The sequence below is a fragment of the Myiozetetes cayanensis genome, unplaced genomic scaffold (genome assembly GCF_022539395.1).
Source record: "Myiozetetes cayanensis isolate MyiCay16 unplaced genomic scaffold, myiCay2020 scf19, whole genome shotgun sequence".
NCBI lineage: Eukaryota > Metazoa > Chordata > Aves > Passeriformes > Tyrannidae > Myiozetetes > Myiozetetes cayanensis.
The window spans coordinates 1,567,177-1,584,857 of record NW_026087400.1 but is presented as its reverse complement, the minus strand read 5'-3'; the positions used below and the strand labels follow the sequence as shown (position 1 = coordinate 1,584,857).

The following is a 17,681-nucleotide window of genomic DNA, read 5'->3' as shown; positions in this document are numbered from 1 at the left end:
AGAATATTCTTGTGCCTCTCCCCTTTATCCTGCCCATCCTGCTGTGTGTTTAATTGAAATAGCAGAAAGCAAGGAGCGTTTGGTGGCTGCCGAAAGGCACGCGGAGACTTTTTGTCCCTGGCTGAATTTTTTGTGCAGATACTCTTCGTGGGGAGACCTCAAAGGCAGCATGGGAAATGTCTCCCACCTAACTTCACGGCTTCCACTTTATTCTGATGGCAGGAGAGCTGCTGTCCCAGGACTGGGATGCCGTCACCCCACAGGTGTGACCAGAGAACAGCTCCCACCAGTGTCACAGTGGGCTGTGGCCTCACTTCTACCCATGCTGAAGAGCAGGTAACACTTTGGGGAAGCCATCCAAGCACAGCTGCAAGTGTAGGAGCTGTGAATACCAATGGGCAGCATTTCACCATTTCTCAGTTTATGGACCCTGCCTAATTTTCCAGCCCAGACACAGACTCTTGTACAGTGGGTTTCCTCTGCTGTCAACAGATCTGCTCCCACTGGTCCCTGCCATGGACCATGGACTCCTATGGGTCCACAGACTACAATCAAAGACTCCTGAATTGGCAATCAACCAGCAAAGCAGCACAACCCAGCCCAGAAAAAGGACAGCTGAAATCTGGAGAGAAGACAAGTTATTGTCTCCTCTCTGCAAGGGACAACAGCTGAGCCCTTTGCATTTCCCTGATGGGCACCAGAAGGACCAGGCTAGGGATGGATTCATGTATGCAACCAAGGGCTTGCAAGGCAAGAGGATCAGAAGCTTGCAGATAAAGAGGCAGAGGCAATGGCAGAAAGTTGGTAGGGAAGATGGATCCAGCCTCCAGTAAAAACCACCAGGAAGGACAAGCTGTGTGAGAACCAGAAAAGCTCCAGGCATAGGATCAGGCAAGGCAGTCCGGAGCATCCCCTATGGAAATATTGTCATCACTGATCAGTGGAGCCCTTACGGCAGCTGTGCGAGCTCCCAGCGGGGCCCAAGCGCTCAATTTGCTACTGTCTGGGCCCAAAGTGGAGAAAACATGATTACTGACAAGTGGCAGGAGCCCCTCAGCCTGCTGGCACGGCGGCAGGAGACGCGTGTGACACCTGGCACCAGAGGGACCAACCGGTGCTGGGGGAGCAGCTGACTTTGAGAAGTTTCTTTATGAGCACCACTCCATCTTATTTTTTTTTGACATATTTTTCCCTAGGTTCCATTCATTCACTCACGGTAGGGCTACTCTGTAATTCCCATGTGTGTGTAGATTCAAACTCCACTTATCTGCCCTCCATGTTTCAGCCCTATTCATCAGGCATTTGTAAATGGCATTTTATGAGCGCTGAGTTTTTAACAAGGCAGGCACCGCTGCTCCAGAGCGAACAAAGGGGCCCCTATTGGAAACTTTAAAGATGTTTAAACAAAGAGTTCTCTTGAAAACCTTTAACCCCTAATGCCAACCTCAAGGGAAATGCTATGTTATGAGCAATCGGAGCACAAACATCTTCTGTGACCACAGATTGCTTACAACAGGCTGCCTTGTTGGCCACAGCTTCTCCTTTTTCTACCATTGCCAACCAGAGCAGCTCCTGAGCCCATCTTGTACTGAGCACACACAGCTTCGTTAATTCTTCAACGACAAACGAAAGTTACAACTTCCACAAAAATCAACAACAGCTTTTTCCAGTTGGATGCAGCAGTGCCCTCCCTGCTCTGATGGAAAGTGTCGTTTTACTGCAAACACCAAGATCTCTCGCACGCTTTCCAGATGGCAATTTGCATTTCGGATGAGGCCAATTTTATATATATCCTGGTGGCAAAGATCAGGGCTGAGATCTCAGAGTAGCTTTCCCCCCACACACCTTTTTGCTGATATCAAATGCCAATCTAATGAATTCCTGCGGAGATCACAAGAATCTGCTTGTGAAATGCAGTTTCTACTTGTTACTGAGAACCTGCATGCTCACTGCCTGGGATTAATTGCTCGCATTCTTGGAAAAGGAAAAAAAACACATCAACTATCAAGAAATGCTACAGAGGGTCCCACAGGGAGGGTCCTACAGGGAGGGGTCCCACAAGGAGAACTTCACAGTAACTTTATTAATAATATGTTTAAAAGTGAAGCAAAAATCCTATGGGTTTAAGCAGAAGAGGTGAAGTCCTCTCAGAGTTGGGGCTTGGCCCCTCTCTTGGACCTCTTTTCCCCCCAGTCCTATTGCACACACTGATGTGGGACAGTCCCATTTCCCTGCCAGCCTCCTCAACCACACAGGTTCCCACTCTTTAGCCTGATTCCTGGATGGATTCAGCAGCTTTGAGCACCACAGCAAAGGTTGGCCCTGCAGAATGAGGGGCAAAACCCCAGCAGAGCAAAAATACCACCACCTGATGTATCTGCACAGCTCCGTTTATCTCAGACGGCTGCGTGTTCGCACAAACACGATGAGTGCGGATTAATCTGATTTTCCAAACAAGTTTTCCCATGTAATTGCTTGGAACAAAAGTGCCCAAAGCTAATTTTATCCTGTGAAAGGGTTGGAATGATAAGCCGAAGGTGGGTGATTGCTTGTGCAAACATATTTATGAGTATGCACAGACTCAATTTTCCAGTCGTGCAGAAACGGTGCTTAACAAACTTAGGGCACACTTTTGAGCTTATCTTTCTGCACGATCTCCTATTGCTCAGTACGCCTTGCCCAGGTGTACCTGACCTTATTATTCTCTGCTAAAAGAGATCCTCGGTTGTGTAAGCAGGAACCTGCCCGACAGCTCGGCAAAAGGTGAGCAGGGCAGGCAGGCTGAGCCATCCCGGCGGCAGGGAAGAGTTCACATCCCTCGCACAGCCCCGAGGGACCGAGCGGGTACCATGCCCCGACTGCCCCACGAACACACCCCGGCCCAGGGCACCGCTCAGTCGAGTGTAGGGAGGGCTCCAACCCACAGAATGCGGGGAAAAACCCTCTGGGGCAGGAGCTCTGCTCTTCCCCTTCTCCCGGCTTTGCCTCCCGCTCAGGATCGCCGCCCCCCTTCCTGTCCAAGGGAAAAGCCCCACCGCAAGCAAAAGCCCCCCGAGGCTGCCAACCTTCGCGGCAGCGCTCGGCGCCGCTCACAGCCCCAGGGGCCGGGATGGGGATGGAGATCGGGATGCATCTGGACCGGCACCGGGCTCACCCGCACCCTCCTCACCCTCCGCCTCTCTTTTCTCTCCCGCAGGGGCAGCGGCGCCCGCGGAGCCCCCGACTCACCCGTGGCGGCCGCGGAGCCGCTCCCCGCCGCGCTGCTGGCTCAGGTAGGGCGGTGCGGGCGGTGCGGGGCGCGGAGCTGCGCGGTGCGGGGCGCGGCGGCGCCGGGCATTTAACGGGGCGGGGGAGCGGGGGGGCGATGGGGCGGGCACGGCCCGGCCCCGGGGAGGGGGGGTTGGGGTTCCATCCCCCGGTGTGGGGGGGCCCGGGGGTCCCACCTGCCCCCGCCCCGCGCGTCGTGCCCGTGCGGGTCCCGCGGGAGCTGCGCGCAGGTGGAACCGGCACCGCGGGGTGCGCGGCCCGGGACGGCCCGGAGATCACCGGCGGGGAGGGGCCTGCTGCTTTTAGTCTCTTTCCTTTTTGTTTTTCCTTTTTCTCCCTTTATTTTTCTCTCCTTTTTTCCCTTTTTCTTTTCTCCTCTATTTCTCTTTATTTAATTTTTTTCCTTTCCGCCCCCTTTTTTCTATTTTTTCCCTTGCTTCTTTCCTTTATTTTATTATATTTTTCTTTGTCTTTTGCTTTTTTCTTTTCCATTTATTCTATTTTCCTTTTCTTTCTTTTGCTTTTTTCTTTATATTTTCCTTTTTCCTTTATTTTATATTTTCCTTTTTTTAATTTCATTTTTTCTTTCTTAATTTCATTGTTTCTTTTTTATTCTCGTTCTTTTTCTTCTCCTTTCTTTTCTTTTTTTTTTAATTTCCTCTTTTCCTGCTGTGGGAGTACACCTGGGAGCCCCATAAACTCAAAAGCTCCTGGAAACAGGAGAGTCCAAGCTTAATATCTGTTTGGCCTACAGTGTCCTGGAAGTTTAGGAGTCTCTGCAGGTAGTGGCTGCAGTGTGTGGGGTGGTATTTTTGAACCAGGGAGCTGTAGACCCTGAGGCTGAGCTTTCATCAAGAAGGTCACCTAATGTGATGGAGATCATCAGCAGAAGCTTCTTAGAAACAATGGAATAGCCCTTCCCAGCCCTCCACCTCTTCCCAGCACTCAGATCAGTCTGGTGGTGGCAGGAACCACCTTTAGTGCTTTATGGGACTCTTTCAGTGCTTTAACAGCACTTCCCTTCCTCTTTGCACCAACAGGAGGAGGAACAGAGACAGGACACTGCAGTAGATCACCCCTGCTCCCTGAATTTTCTAGCAGACGAGCCAATACTGCATTGCCAGACTCGGGCGCTTTGGGGGTGTTGGTGGTGCTGGGGTGACCACCCCGCTGGCCCCGCTCCCCGCAGTGCTTGCTGCCGCAGGAGCTCTGCGCTTCCTGCTCTGGCTGCCGTTTGCCCTTGGTGTGGTCGGCAAATCCCCCAGGCCCAGAAAAGGCTGAATTTCACTTGTGTGTGCAGCGAGGAAAATACAGGATTTATAAATACCCATGCATATACAAGGGCTGTGGGTTGGGTTGGTCTGGATTAAAGGAGGTATTGAAAAATGAGGGAAGCCAGAAACTGCAGGCTTCTCATTTCTGTGATTTCTGATGGCTTTTCCTTTTGCATAAACACTGCATTGACTCCATACCCGAGAGCACTGCAGGCGTTTTCTCCCCTGCTCCGTACAAAATATAACCCAGACCTCTAAAATGGATATTTTTTATTAGGACATTTGGTTTCCCCAAGCTGAGGGGAGAACAATTGCCCTCTGTGGCAGCAAGTCCCCAGCAAGCTGCAGGGCAGCCGTGTCCTGAGCAAGGCAAATGGCAGCTCCTTTTTTGGGGGGAAGCAGCAAATTAAATCTCTGCACTTCAATTCAGTGCTACCTGCACTTGAGGACACTGTTACTGTGAGTAACAGTTCTTGTATAAAGAGTTGATTTGAAGACCCAGTTTCTGAACAATAGCTGCCGGGATTGTATTTTGGTCTCCTGAGTCGTGTACTTTTATTCCCAGGGGACCAAAAATATCGGATCCCTTCCTCTGCAGACTGAGCTGGTGAAGCTCAGTGAACTGGAAAGCAGCAGGGCAGAGGGCAGTTTGCTTCTCCCAGTGCTCCTAAACTGCTTTTTCTGCTCCTGTGGTTGCCCAGGGGTGCACACACAGAAGGTGGTGTGAGGACCGGGAGATGTCCCACCCAGGGAGCTGTGTTTCCCAGCCGGAGGAAGGACAAAGCCCTGAGTGATGTCTCCCCCCTTGCTGCTGGGAAGGCGAGGGCTAATTTTCGGCTGTGGTGTTTAACATCAGCACTCCTTAAATCAGTGATGTGAGTGCAGGGCCCAGCCCCACCAAAGCCTCTCGGCGCCTGCCCGGGCTCCCCGCGTGCCCACATGAAACGGCCCTTTGCAAGGTGGTCCAGCTGGGTGTCTCCCATGAAAAGCACACAGGGCACTCCTGCTTTTCTGCTGTGTTTCCCGTGGGAGGGGGCACAGCAACACGGCCAGGGCTTGCAAATCCTCCCAGGTGCCCTGGGTCTTTCCCACCTCAAGCACCAGGGCAGAGCCACCCTAGAGATGCACCGCAAAGGCACTCACACCCTCTCCTGGGGCACATCCTGGCCTAAAGCAAAGGAAAAGCCTTGGGAAGTGATGCCAGGCTGAGCAGGGAGGGGGAAAGGCTCACAAAAATTGGTGTAGCAGAAAGGTGGTGGCTCCCCCCCTTTCTCCCCCCACCCACCTCCTTCCACATAATGCCCAACTGTGTGGAGAGCAGCTGAGCCCCAGCCAAGACCTCAGGCTCTGAAAAGGCAGCTTTTAGCCAGAGCTGTGAGAGCCCAGCCCGTGCAGAGCTGCAAACATGACACTGAACTAACACTGCACTACAACCAAAGCATTTCAATAATTTAATATAATAAATGTCAGAAGGAGTGAATAATTCCCTGTAACCCTGAGGAGGCTGGAGGTGCCAGAGGGAGCCAAGTGGCTGTATTGAGCTGCTTTAGCAATAGCCCTTTTACTCTCTGCAGGTAAATTTAATCCAGATGATGGATGCTGGGTGGTCACCTCTGTGGGCAGAATGGTGAGCACTGTTCAGAAATGCATCACTGAAACAATTTAGCCCCCAAATTTGCAAGGCAATGGCTGCAGAGAACGGACAAAGAAAAGCAAACCAAGTTTCTAGGTAGTTGTTCCTGCAGCTAGACATCAAGTCTGAAGAACTAGAGTCTGTTTACCTGCCTTTGGCAGGCACTTTCTCACTTCAGGCAGTAAACAGCATGTGGATAATTGTTCCAGAAGGCTCCTCAGTAGGCTCGGGGCAGTAACCCACGTGCCTCTGGAATTACGTGCGGATGGCAGGGAGCAGCGATACCTGCACAAGCCTGGCCCTGCCCTAAGCCAGTGCTGGGGAAGGCTCTGCAGAGCAGGCATTGCTGCTGCCCACTCTGTCAGCACACGTCTTAATCCACGGGGTTTGGCAGTTTGCTCCTGAACACTCCCTGCTGCTGCCTGGCCTCGGTACCACACTCTGTGGATGGGTTCATGGCAGAAGGTCCCTGCAGGACCCCCACAGGCAGACCCCAAGCTATGTGGATGGGCACTGGAGAGCGGGTTGGTGCTGGTGGGTAGCAGTAACAGGGATGAAGCACATGCCTCTGCAGCTGATACACAGGGACCCAAAGCTATACTCCTAATTTTACACAGAATACTGGCTGATGAGACTCACCAGGAAAAAATTCACACACCCAGCCTGGTTCTTCCCTGCTCTGTGCCTGTTGTCTCTGACAAACTGAGGGTGAAATGCTACTGAACGAAGCCAGCAAGGTTCAGCACTCATTTAACACTGTGTTGCATCAGTGTGAAAGAATATCCAGGGTCAGGCCAATTTCCTTGATCCATTTCTACATTTATCCCCATCAGAATCCATAGTTCTGTTAAAAAACAAAAAAGCAAACAAACCCAAAACAACCCAAAACTTTTGCACAGAGATTCCCAAAGGGTGCTTTTATATGAAGGGAAAAATAGCAAAGGCAGATCAAAGCTGAAATCACAGCATTGCTTGGCAGCAGAGGAGTGAGACAGCTGCAGATTGCCATTATGGAAAAAGACTGAATAACTTTCTTACAGGATCTCTTTGGCTGTGCAAAGATATAAACCATTCATTGGGTGGAAAAGCTGGAGTGAAGCTTTGCAGCAAGACTGAGTAAAGCCACCCTGGAGCAGGCACTGGTGGGACACTGGTGGGTAGAGCTGAGCTTCAGTGTGCTGGAGCAGGAGTCTGTCAGAATGGAGGGTTGGAGGGAACAGACACAGCCTTGGGAAAGGAGCCCCTCCTGCCCTGCCTCGAGTGCCGTGGGGTGAGCTGGGGCTGACCCAGAGCCCTGCGCTGGCAGCAGCACTGGGGCTGCCACACGAGCAGAGCTGTGTGTGGAGCCTGTTCTGCAGTCAGGAATGGCCATAAAACATTCATTTTCCAGGCACAGAGCAGCAGCTAATGCTGTGAGTGACACGGGCAGTGGCTGTAAATCTGATTTTGGCAGAGCTCTGTTGATTTATGTTTGCTGGTGATCCAGCTCACACGTCTAGGATAAAGAACTGAGAACAAGGAGGGCAGGAGATTATCTTGCCTGTCTAGTAACAGAACAGAGCACATCTGTGGAGTGCAAAGTGTCAGGTCCCTGTGGGACTACCCAGAGAAGACACTGGGTAAATATTTGCTTGTATGGGAGATGTGTTTGTCTGCCACATACAACAGTAGTTAGCAGCTCCATCCAAAGGTGGCAAAGCTGGAGCTGAAGTGATATGTGTTTCAAGTGAGTTGCACAATGGGTGCTAAAAGCTGTAAGGGGCACAGCCTTTTTAAAATACATGTGTTGCACTGGGAAGGACAGAGTTGGCAGGTGAACTCTTCTGAAAGGCTGCTTGGGTTGACTGCTTGCTGCTTTCCTCCCTGGGAGCTTGCTCTGACCTCTGAGCCCAGCAGAGCTCACCTTGGAGCTTTATCTCCATCGCCAATATGAGATTCAAGAAGTCCTCATAACCAGCCAGGCTGGGTCCCCTTGGTTGGATCAGTGTGCCCAGAGGCCACATCCCAAACACTGGCAAATGTGCCAAGGACAGGCTCCTACCCAGGCAGCTCCCCTTCCCTCTCCTCTGGTTTCCTCTTATCCAGCCAAATATTTTATCCCAGATTCAGGGATTGCTCTTATCCCAAACTCAGGGGGTTTAGGGGCTTTCAGTAGGGCAGGAGCTGGCGTTGCTCACATGAATGGGGTCTCACCTCTCTGAAGGCAAGTCAGCAGCACAGAAGGTCTCCCCAGTTGACACCCCAGAGCTCTCCCTCCCTCCTTGCACACACGTCCCAGCTGTCAGAGCAGGGCACCTTGTGCTTGGCCTCACCTCATCTCTGCAGCCGGGCAACACCCACCCCACTAAGTCAGCAGAGTTAAATGCTGGGTGCACGGGAACGCCTTGGAGTTAATAGAGCAGAAACAATCAGCAAAACCACCGACTTCTTATGTATCAGAGAAAAATGCAGCTCTTTGCACCCAACAGCCCTTGCAGAAGCCAACGAGCAGCTCACGGGGCAGCCCCAGTCCTGGAGCAGCTGAACTCCAAAGCTTTCCGATGGGAAAGCCTTTCCCTCCTCAGGCTGGACACAGAGGGATCTCCGGGCTCCCTGCTCGGTGCAGGGCTGGGTAAGGAGCCAGCTCTGGTGTCACAGAGCTGGGGCACTGCTGTCTTGTAGGTCCAACCCTTACCAAGCCACCCTGCTGCGGGAGGGCGTGCGGAGGTACCTGCAGCTGCCAGCGGACCAGACCGTGCTCATTCTGCACGCCAAGGTCGCACAGAAGTCCTACGGCAACGAGAAAAGGTGGGAGAGACTGTGCCAGCTTCTCCAATGACCACTTCCAAACCCAGCTGCCTAAAGATCAGCTTCAGCCTCGCTGGATTTCCCTGGTCTAAGCTGGGGAAGCAAATGACTTGACATATCCCCTCTCCATTCACTCGTGAGCTCACGATCCAAAGCCATTGTTTATCCTTCCTGAGCTGAATAACACAAGGAAGATTTTAGCCCCCACCTGCCTCCATCCCAGTTAGACATTCCCAGTGGTTAGGCTCCTTCCATGAAGTGGTAAGGAAAGACAAAGCAAAAAAAAGTAAAGATACTATTCAAATCTTACCCCCAAGAATGAATGGTTAATGTTTCAAGTTCCCTGTTAACTCTCCTCTGAAACTCAGCAGGGGCTGGGGCGTTTCCATCAATGCCCAATGGTCTCCAAAAAAGCTGCTATTTTTGAAAATCCTTCCCACACTGCAAAAACACCTTGAGGTTCTGGCTTGAATCTCCAAAATTGCTACTCCTGGTCAGTGACATCAGACTGCAGCACTGCAATATAATTAATCCTCCATTAATCCTTGTGATATAAATTCTCCTCCGTTATTATCGAGTGTGGAATAGCTACGAGGTGACAAGCTCAGCCTCTAAGGTATAACCACCCAGACCCCAGCCACCCCAGGAGACAGCCCCAGGATGGGCTGGCTGTGCCTACAAAGTCCTCACCACATCCAATCTCCTGCCAGGGGCTGCTGCTCCACAGGTAAAGATGTTATTTTGGGACTGAGTCTTCCAGCCAGGAGGGAGCCTTCTCATCACTGAGCCTTTGGGACAGCCTCTTCCCTCCACTCCGGGTCCTGTGCATGACAATCAGATGCCAGGTCTGGAAAGGGAAAGAAAACCTGCACAGAGCTCCCAGGTTAAAGTTGAAAGGTGCTGGTGCTGTTTTCCTTCACGGTGGGAGTCAGGGGCCCGTGCTGTGGATGACTTGTTTAAATAAACCCATACCCAGGACTTTAGGGCTCCAGAATATCCAGCCCCCTGCACCAGCATTCTCTCGGCTAGTGCTTTATCCAGCATCCATAGAGGATGAATTTGCACCATTCACCCAAGTGCAAAGACAGTGGAAACCCAAATAAAACACAGGAAAATAGGTGTCCAAACTCCTGGCTATAGATTTATTTGCACTGGGCTCCAAAACTGGTTGTGAATGCAAACTCTGTTCACGACCTGCCAAAACTCCCCCACAGCAGTGGGGCAGAGGCAGGGGTCTGACCCCTCCTTGACTCTGGGGGTATGGAGGTGGGGGTGCAGGGGTCCCTGTCCTCCTGTCTTGGGGCCACCCTGTTGGCACCACCAGATGTGGCAGCTGCCTGGGCTGGAGCCAGGCACTGGAGCAAGCACTGGAGCCAGGCACTGGAGGCAGTGGGTGCAGGGCAGAGGCTGAGCCCGCTACTGCAGCAGAGCCTGAGCCTCCAACCAGCCCTGCCCACACCCCCCAGGGGATCCCCAGCCCCTCGCTGAGCACTGCGTACCTGTGGGGGCAGAGGGTTGGTCCCAGTGCCAGTGAGCCCCGGTGAAGGTCTCCACTCTCAGCACAGCCATCCCACCACCCCTGAGCACCTTTTTGGGAGGTTGAAGGGCAGTGAGAACATGCCTTCTCGTCTCTGCAGGTTTTTCTGCCCCCCACCTTGTGTTTACCTGAGCGGGCCAGGATGGAAGTTAAAACAGGAGCAGATAAAAGGTAAGTGCCAGGCAGGAGCCCTGGGACTCTCCTCCCTCCCTTCCCGTGCCATGGAGAGCTGCCCTCTGCCTCTGCAAAGGGAAGAGTGACCCACTTTATGTTATCTTTGCCCCTCCCAAAATCCCTGTTCCCCCTCAAGGCTGAGCCTCCTGCAATCCAGACCCAGGGAGGGCTGGAGCCTCGGCCACCTTCCATGACAGGAAGAGCTGAGCCTGTGTGGGGACTGGAGAGTTTCTCCTTGTCTCTTCCAGCCAGGGACATGGGAGAGGCTGGATTTCGGGTGTGTGGGTACATGGGGCTGGACAGCATGGGCAGCAGCCTGATGGAGACCCAGAAGCTCAGCTTTGAGGAGCAGCCGGACGCAAAGGTAAAGCCTGAGGCTCTCTGGGGCTGTGGGGACCCTGCTCATGCAGGGGCTGGGCTGTCACCACCATCACCCCATGCCTTGGGGTGTCACACCATCCCCATCCTCGGGGTGTTGCAGTCCTTCCTTCCAAACCACAGCTCCCCCTCCCACTCTGCCACTGTGCAGCAGTCCAGGCAGCCAGGCAGGCTCCCCACCTTCCAAACATCCCCATCTCTCTCTGCACCATCTTTTCAGGTTGACAGTCCTGTGGCAGCTGAGCTGCCAAAATCTGCACAGCTCCCTCAGCCCCGCTCTCCTCTCCTGATGAGCAGCACTGCTCCGTGTTACAAAATGAAAGGCTGGTCCTTCATTTGTGGATTAACAGCTAAAAAAACCCAGTCGATCCCAAAGTTCAAAAGCTTCAGCAGGGCTCTGGCATCTTTTGATTGGAGGGGGAAAAAAGGAGAAAAGCATTATCTAGGGTCCCTGAAGAGCACAGGGGCTGAGCTAGGCCAGGAACCTCACAGAAAGAGCCTTTGTCCACAGTGCTTGCCTTGCTGCTAAGGCACAGCATATCGGCCAGGACGGGAGAAACCGTAAACCCAGGGCAATTCCTCATGTTATGTGGGATAAATCACACGTGAACATTCATTTCCATAAGGAATTCTCTGACCCCAGTGTAAATAAAGCCTCCACCGATCCCCAGCTCTTCATTCCACCTGTAATAACATCTCTGGCCGTTTCTCCCTTTAAATGAACCCGGGGCTCGTTGAAAGGGCACTATTATGTCCTGGTGGGGCGGTGAGGAGGGTTGGTGGGGCGGGGCTGGGCTGGAGCTGCTGGCAGCCCCTGTGTGCCTGGCAGGGGTTCAGCTGTGCCAAGGCACTGTACATCTCGGACACGGACAAGCGCAAGCACTTCCGCCTGGTCCTGAGGCTCTTCTTCAGCAACGGGCAGGAGATTGGCACCTTCCACAGCAAGCTCATCAAGGTCATCTCCAAACCCTCGCAGAAGAAGCAGTCACTGAAGAACACAGACCGTGCGTACAGGGGTGGCTCTGTGGGGAGGCAAGCGGGTGGCAGCCCGGGGTGGGATAATCTCTGAGTGCTCACAGCTTGGCTCTGGAGTGCTCCAGGCTGAACCCAAAGCCCGTGGGAACTCCCAGTAGAGGATGTTATCTGGACACACTGATGTCTCCTTACCAAATGGTTCAGCTCCCCACATTGTGGCCTCACCTGCCCTCGTGCACACAGAAAAGGGTGGGGAGGGGATGCTGGGTACCCCAGGAACCAGGGCTTGTCCTCCCTTGGCTTAGCAGAGGCATCAGACCTGACAAGTACTCACCCAGACACTTCTCCCCGCAGTCTGCATCTCCTCGGGCTCCAAAGTCTCTCTCTTCAACCGCCTGCGCTCCCAGACCGTCAGCACCCGGTACCTGTCTGTGGAGGGGGGAGCCTTCATCGCCAGCGCCAGGCAGTGGGCAGCCTTCACCCTCCACCTGGGTGAGGACTCCGGGGGCCACTGATGCCAACCATGCCCAGGGCTGCCTATCTCCAGCCCTGGCTCTCTCCTCCTGCAAAGCCAGTTCCTGGGGGCAAAAGGGATGGGAATTATTAGCTTGGGGATGTGGGAACCTGGCTCAGTCTCACCTCTGCCCGGTGCTCCTGGTGTGTCTCTGGAACCGATCCTATTTCCCACCGGCACTGAGGGCAGCAAGAGCTGTACTGGTCTGGCATTTCATAAATCCAAGCCAGTAACTTGCCTGGAAGAGGCCAGAGCCCATCAGCATCCCTGCCCACACTGCCTCCAGCTGTGTCCCCGCGAGGTACCGCACCCCAGTACCGCTCCCATGGGAGCACTGGGAGCACTGTGGGAAAGCACTGGGAGCACGGCCGGGCTGTGCAGCCCAGGTTAACCTACTCCCCGGCTGATCGGGGCACTGACTCTGCCTCTCTTTCCCGGCCAGCCGATGAGTGCTGCCCCCGGAGCGAGTTCCCCCTGCGGGAAGGGTATATCCGCTACGGCTCCGTGGTCCAGCTGGTCTGCACGGCCACCGGCGTGACGCTGCCGCCCCTGGTAAGCCTCCACCCCCGCGGGCACACGGCCCTGGCCGCTCCCTGGCTCCGAGGGATGGGTGCCATGGCTGGGATGATGCCGCCCGCAGATCATCCGGAAGGTGATGAAGCAGTATGCCATGCTGGACGTGGACGAGCCCATCTCCCAGCTCCACAAGTGTGCCTTCCAGTTCCAAGGCAGCGACCGCATGTACCTGTGTCTCTCCACAGAGAAAGTTATCCAGTTCCAGGTAGGGCACTGCAGGAGAGGTGAGGGCCTCCAGGGTGCTTTCCGAGCTTCTCTGTGTTGCTTCTGGCTGGGGAACATCCAAATTAGGGTCAGAATCACTGCAAAGCCACCTGCCTGCTTTGCTGGGGCCATCATCACTGAGGTCTTTGCAGAGGCACCACAATCCCCACTTCCCAGTGAGCGAAGCAGTCGCTTGCTGGAACCGGGACACTGGGGGCAGAAACCAGGCCCCCCAGTCCCTGATGTCCACACTGCAGTGTGCTTGGAGCTGTGACTCTCCGCAGGCATCTCCCTGCCCCAAGGAATCCAACCGGGAGCTGCTGAACGACGGCTCGTGCTGGACCATCATCAGCACGGAGACGGTGGAATACACCTTCAGCGAGAGCCTGGGCTGCGTCCGCCAGCCCGTCAGCCCCGTGCCCCTCATCGCTGCCCTGCAGGTGGGCACAGCTGCCCCCTCCTCTCTGTGCCACACCTGGCTCCTGCTCCTGAGCCCTTGCACCCCTGCTTGGCATCTCCTGGTTTTGGGATGCTGTGGGACTACCCAGGAACGCCGCAGCGGGGTTGGGACGCGCAGGCAGAGCATCCTGTGGGAGAAGGAGTCGGGCTCATTCCATGCACAACACACTGACACACGCTCTGCCCACCACAGCTCACGGGCGGTGGGGACGTGGCCATGCTGGAGGTGCAGGGGGAGTATTTCCATGCACACCTCAAGGTCTGGTTCGGAGATGTGGAAGCAGAGACGATGTACAGGTAACATGGCTCAGGGGCCAGGGAGCAGGCAGGGAACAGGCTCCACACTGAGCTCCAGGGTGGAGGAGAAGTGCTGGTTCGCTGCTCCTGCATGTGGACCCTCCTTGGTTAATGCACATTTTCCTCTCCTGCACTGTTCCCAGGAGCCCCAAGTCCCTCGTGTGTGTCGTCCCTGACGTCTCTGCCTTCGGCAGTGACTGGAGGTGGCTGCGATATCCCCTCACTGTCCCCCTCCTGCTGATCAGGGATGACGGCCTCATCTACTCCAGCTCCTTCACATTCACCTACACCCCGGAGCAGAGCTGCGTCCCAGGGCAGCAGGTCCTCTCAGACGTCCCCCAAGACTCAGACAAATTACTTGACAGCATCCATCAGGAGTTCACCAGGACCAACTTCCACCTCTTCATGCAGAGCTAGCAGGCTGGGCAGGCAGAGGCTTGGCCTTGCTGCTGGCCCAGGGAGGGGGAACAGCCCTGAGCCCTCTTGGGGCACCCATCCAGGGGGCTGGGGAGAGGCCCTGAGCCCTGCCAGGGTGCCCCATCCTGGACTTGGGGTGGCCCTGTCAAAGGGTCCTCCCCACTCATCAAGCATCCACCATGTTCCTGTGATTTACTGACTTGTCTCTTTGCCACAGCAGTGCCTCACCCTGCTGAGATCTCACATGGGAGCATCAATAAATCAGGCTTGAAGGACTCTTTACTGATGCAATTGCTTCTTTACTAACCTGCATGATTTACCTCCATGCTGGCACAGAGCATCACAGCTCCCTCAGTGTCCTCAGTCCATATTCAAAGGCCAGGAGGGACAGGGATAATGCACAAACACGACCTTAAGCGTTACTGATCCATACCAGGAATCCCTGCATCGCTGCTGTGCTTTCCATAATGAGGAGCTGCTTCCCAGCAGCCGAATACCCAGTACCAGATGTTTTGGGTTTTTTTATTGGAGGCCCAAATGGGGTTATTTAAGAAGGAAAAGGGAAAAAGAGAAAAAAAAAACCTGTGAAACCCAGCTCCTCCCTAGCTGGCGTGGCTCTACCGAGCTCTGTTGTTTTACACAGTTAGACACACACAGAAATGCAGTGCTGGCATCAGCAGGAAACTGCTGATCTAGATGCCATAAAAAGCAGCCAGGTTTCTTGGAGCCAGACCCAAATGTTATGCAGAGTGGGTCTTACAGCTTTATTTTAGCCTTTAGATCCCTGTGGCATCCAGAGGCCTGGAAACCCGCTGGTCTGGCAGTCCTGAGCTGAGGTTTGAAACAGCCCAACTGCCAGACCCACAGTGGTGTTCAACCCACTGACCTCAGGGCAGGGGAGGGGGGGAAGCAGAGCACCCCATGACCCACAGCACCCCAGGAGGCTCCCATGGATCATCCCTGGATGAATCACCCGGCTTACCTGCGTGTTCTGTGCGATCCAGCAGGTTTCAGATGCAGCACTGCCACGACTGCAGTCCATCCTCAGCCTCCCCGTGTGCACCCCCTGCCACCCTGTGCCTCCAGATGCTGAATTTGGGACTGCAGGGACGGGTGGCCTCACATCACCCAGCAGGGAGGTGTTCAGTGACGCCTGGAGTCTTGACCTCCTCTGTCTGCAGCCTGTGCCTGGCCCTGGCTCCCCTGGGAACACAAGAGCTTGGGTTTCCAGCGTCCTAAACCAGGGCTTCCCAAGGGACAGCAGTTCCCTAAACTCCACCAGGACATGGGGTTTCTCCTTCCCCAAAACAGGAACCTCACAGAGGGCAGACAAGGTGTTGGCAGACTGATCTCTGTGCATCTGGAGCTGCTGTGAAAAAACTCTGGGAGAACATCACAGCACATGCCAACAGCCAAGGGCTGGTGGAGGAAAGGGCTGGAGGACAGAGGAAGGGTAACCATGTGAGGATACACAGGAGTTTAAAAAAAAGAAAGTCCATGACATCCTGGCAAATGCTTGAGTATCTTATACAGGTGTGGGGGCAGCAGGGGCTTCCCCAGTGTGGCTGCTGCTTGGGCCACCTCACTCTTACTGACCCCTGCACTCACCTCCCCTGCAAATCCACCCCAGCCCTAAGGTAACTGAGGGTGAGATGCAAGAAAATACTTCAATCAACCCAAACAGAGGATCCCCCATATCTCCCCTGAAAGCATTTCCTCCCCCATTTACTGGAAGAGCTGGAGGGCTGTGAAAGGATAGGGCCAAACCTTGTGATTGCTGCCTGCATCCCACACAGGAGTGTCTGGAGCCCACGGGCTCCTGAGCCTGCTCCCCTCTCTCAGAGGCCAGGGCATAATTCACATTTTATGAATGGAAAGCACCCTCAGCTATATTTAGCAGCAGCCTGGACCCGAAGGGCAGGAGGAGCACTGCCTGTTGACTTCAAGGGCTTGGAACAAGCCTGCCTTGTTATGTTTACAGCACAGTGCTTTGCTAGAGAGGCCAAGAAAGCACCGAGCGCCTCATTCTCGAAGCCTGATGGATTAAGCAAACGGCCACGGTAATTCAAGCCACATGGGGAAAGGGGAGAGGCGGCGGCAGGAGGGGACTCGAGGGGCTCCTGCCTTCCCCCACCAGCCAAGGGCTGCCTTTAATCTGCTTTTCACAGCAGGTCCCAGGGTGGAAACGAGGAGCTTTGCAGCTCCTGCAGGAGACACTTGCCTGCCACGAGGAACATATGCTCCACGTCGCGTGGCAGAGCTGGTAGCGAGGCCGAGCTGTTTATTTGCATAATCGCTGATTAACACAAATGGCTCGGACAGGCGCCAGCCCGTTCCGTGTTCTCGCTCGCGAGTCGGCAGCGCCTGCCCCTGATGGATCCTACAACAGTCCAGCATGTGTTCAGGAAACAGGGACCATCCCCTGGCTCTGGAGAGCTGGGCTGCCTGCAGAGCCCGTCTGGCAGCTCTTGCCTGTGCTCCTGAATTGTCCATGGAGCTTTCCCCTGTCCCCAAGGCAGCCAGAAACATGGGTATACAATCAAGCATGAAAAAACCTTTGCATCCCTCCGAGGGCTGGGGATTTGGGAAAAGCATCAGATGCTTCAGGGATGCTCGGGATAACTTCCAATATGTGCAGGTGTGGTGTTGCACAAGCATCCCCAGGTGATGGTGAGGCTCGAAGGCAAAGGGGATCCCTGCTCTCAGTACCCAGGGTGTAGCTGGGGCTTCCCAGAGCCCCATCACACCAGGAGCCACTTCAGGTCCTGGCAGTGAGCGTTACCTTCAAAAACATCCAGAAGAAAATAAAAGCCTGGCTTTGCCTCCGGGACACAACATCCCAGAGGAACACTAAGCCCGTCCTGGCTCTGTTTCCCTCCCTGCCTGGGTGTCTGACACTGAGCTGCCCGTTTGGAAGAAGCTGCTGCCATCTAGTGAGCCCGGCCCGGCCCCAGCCCCAGCACACACAGCATACACAGCACAGCCTCCAATTTACAGCCCCCAGCACCAGCCCCCAGCCTGCTGAGCACTGCCACATCCATCACACCACCTGCACCCATCCTGCCCCAGTCCACGCTGCTCTGGGTAAGTGTCTGTATTCCCCAGCCCTCCAGAATGGGGGATGTGGGGATGCTGCTCTGCCCAGCAGAGGGAAAAACCTTTGTCTTGGAAAGGTTGTCCAGGACTGAA

At 54.5% G+C, this 17,681-nt stretch overlaps 1 protein-coding gene across 1 annotated transcript; it reads left to right on the top strand.

Annotated features, from left to right (window-relative positions):
- The first annotated feature begins 2,849 nt into the window (after positions 1–2,849).
- Positions 2,850–14,575, top strand: RBPJL (recombination signal binding protein for immunoglobulin kappa J region like). Its single transcript, XM_050314020.1, is given in 13 exon segments — positions 2,850–2,903; positions 2,997–3,179; positions 3,181–3,272; positions 8,836–8,961; positions 10,599–10,669; positions 10,921–11,036; positions 11,880–12,054; positions 12,380–12,517; positions 12,982–13,091; positions 13,180–13,320; positions 13,604–13,759; positions 13,972–14,075; positions 14,219–14,575. Coding segments are annotated over 13 exon segments (1,740 nt in total). The 3' UTR covers positions 14,493–14,575.
- Positions 14,576–17,681: the final 3,106 nt, after the last annotated feature.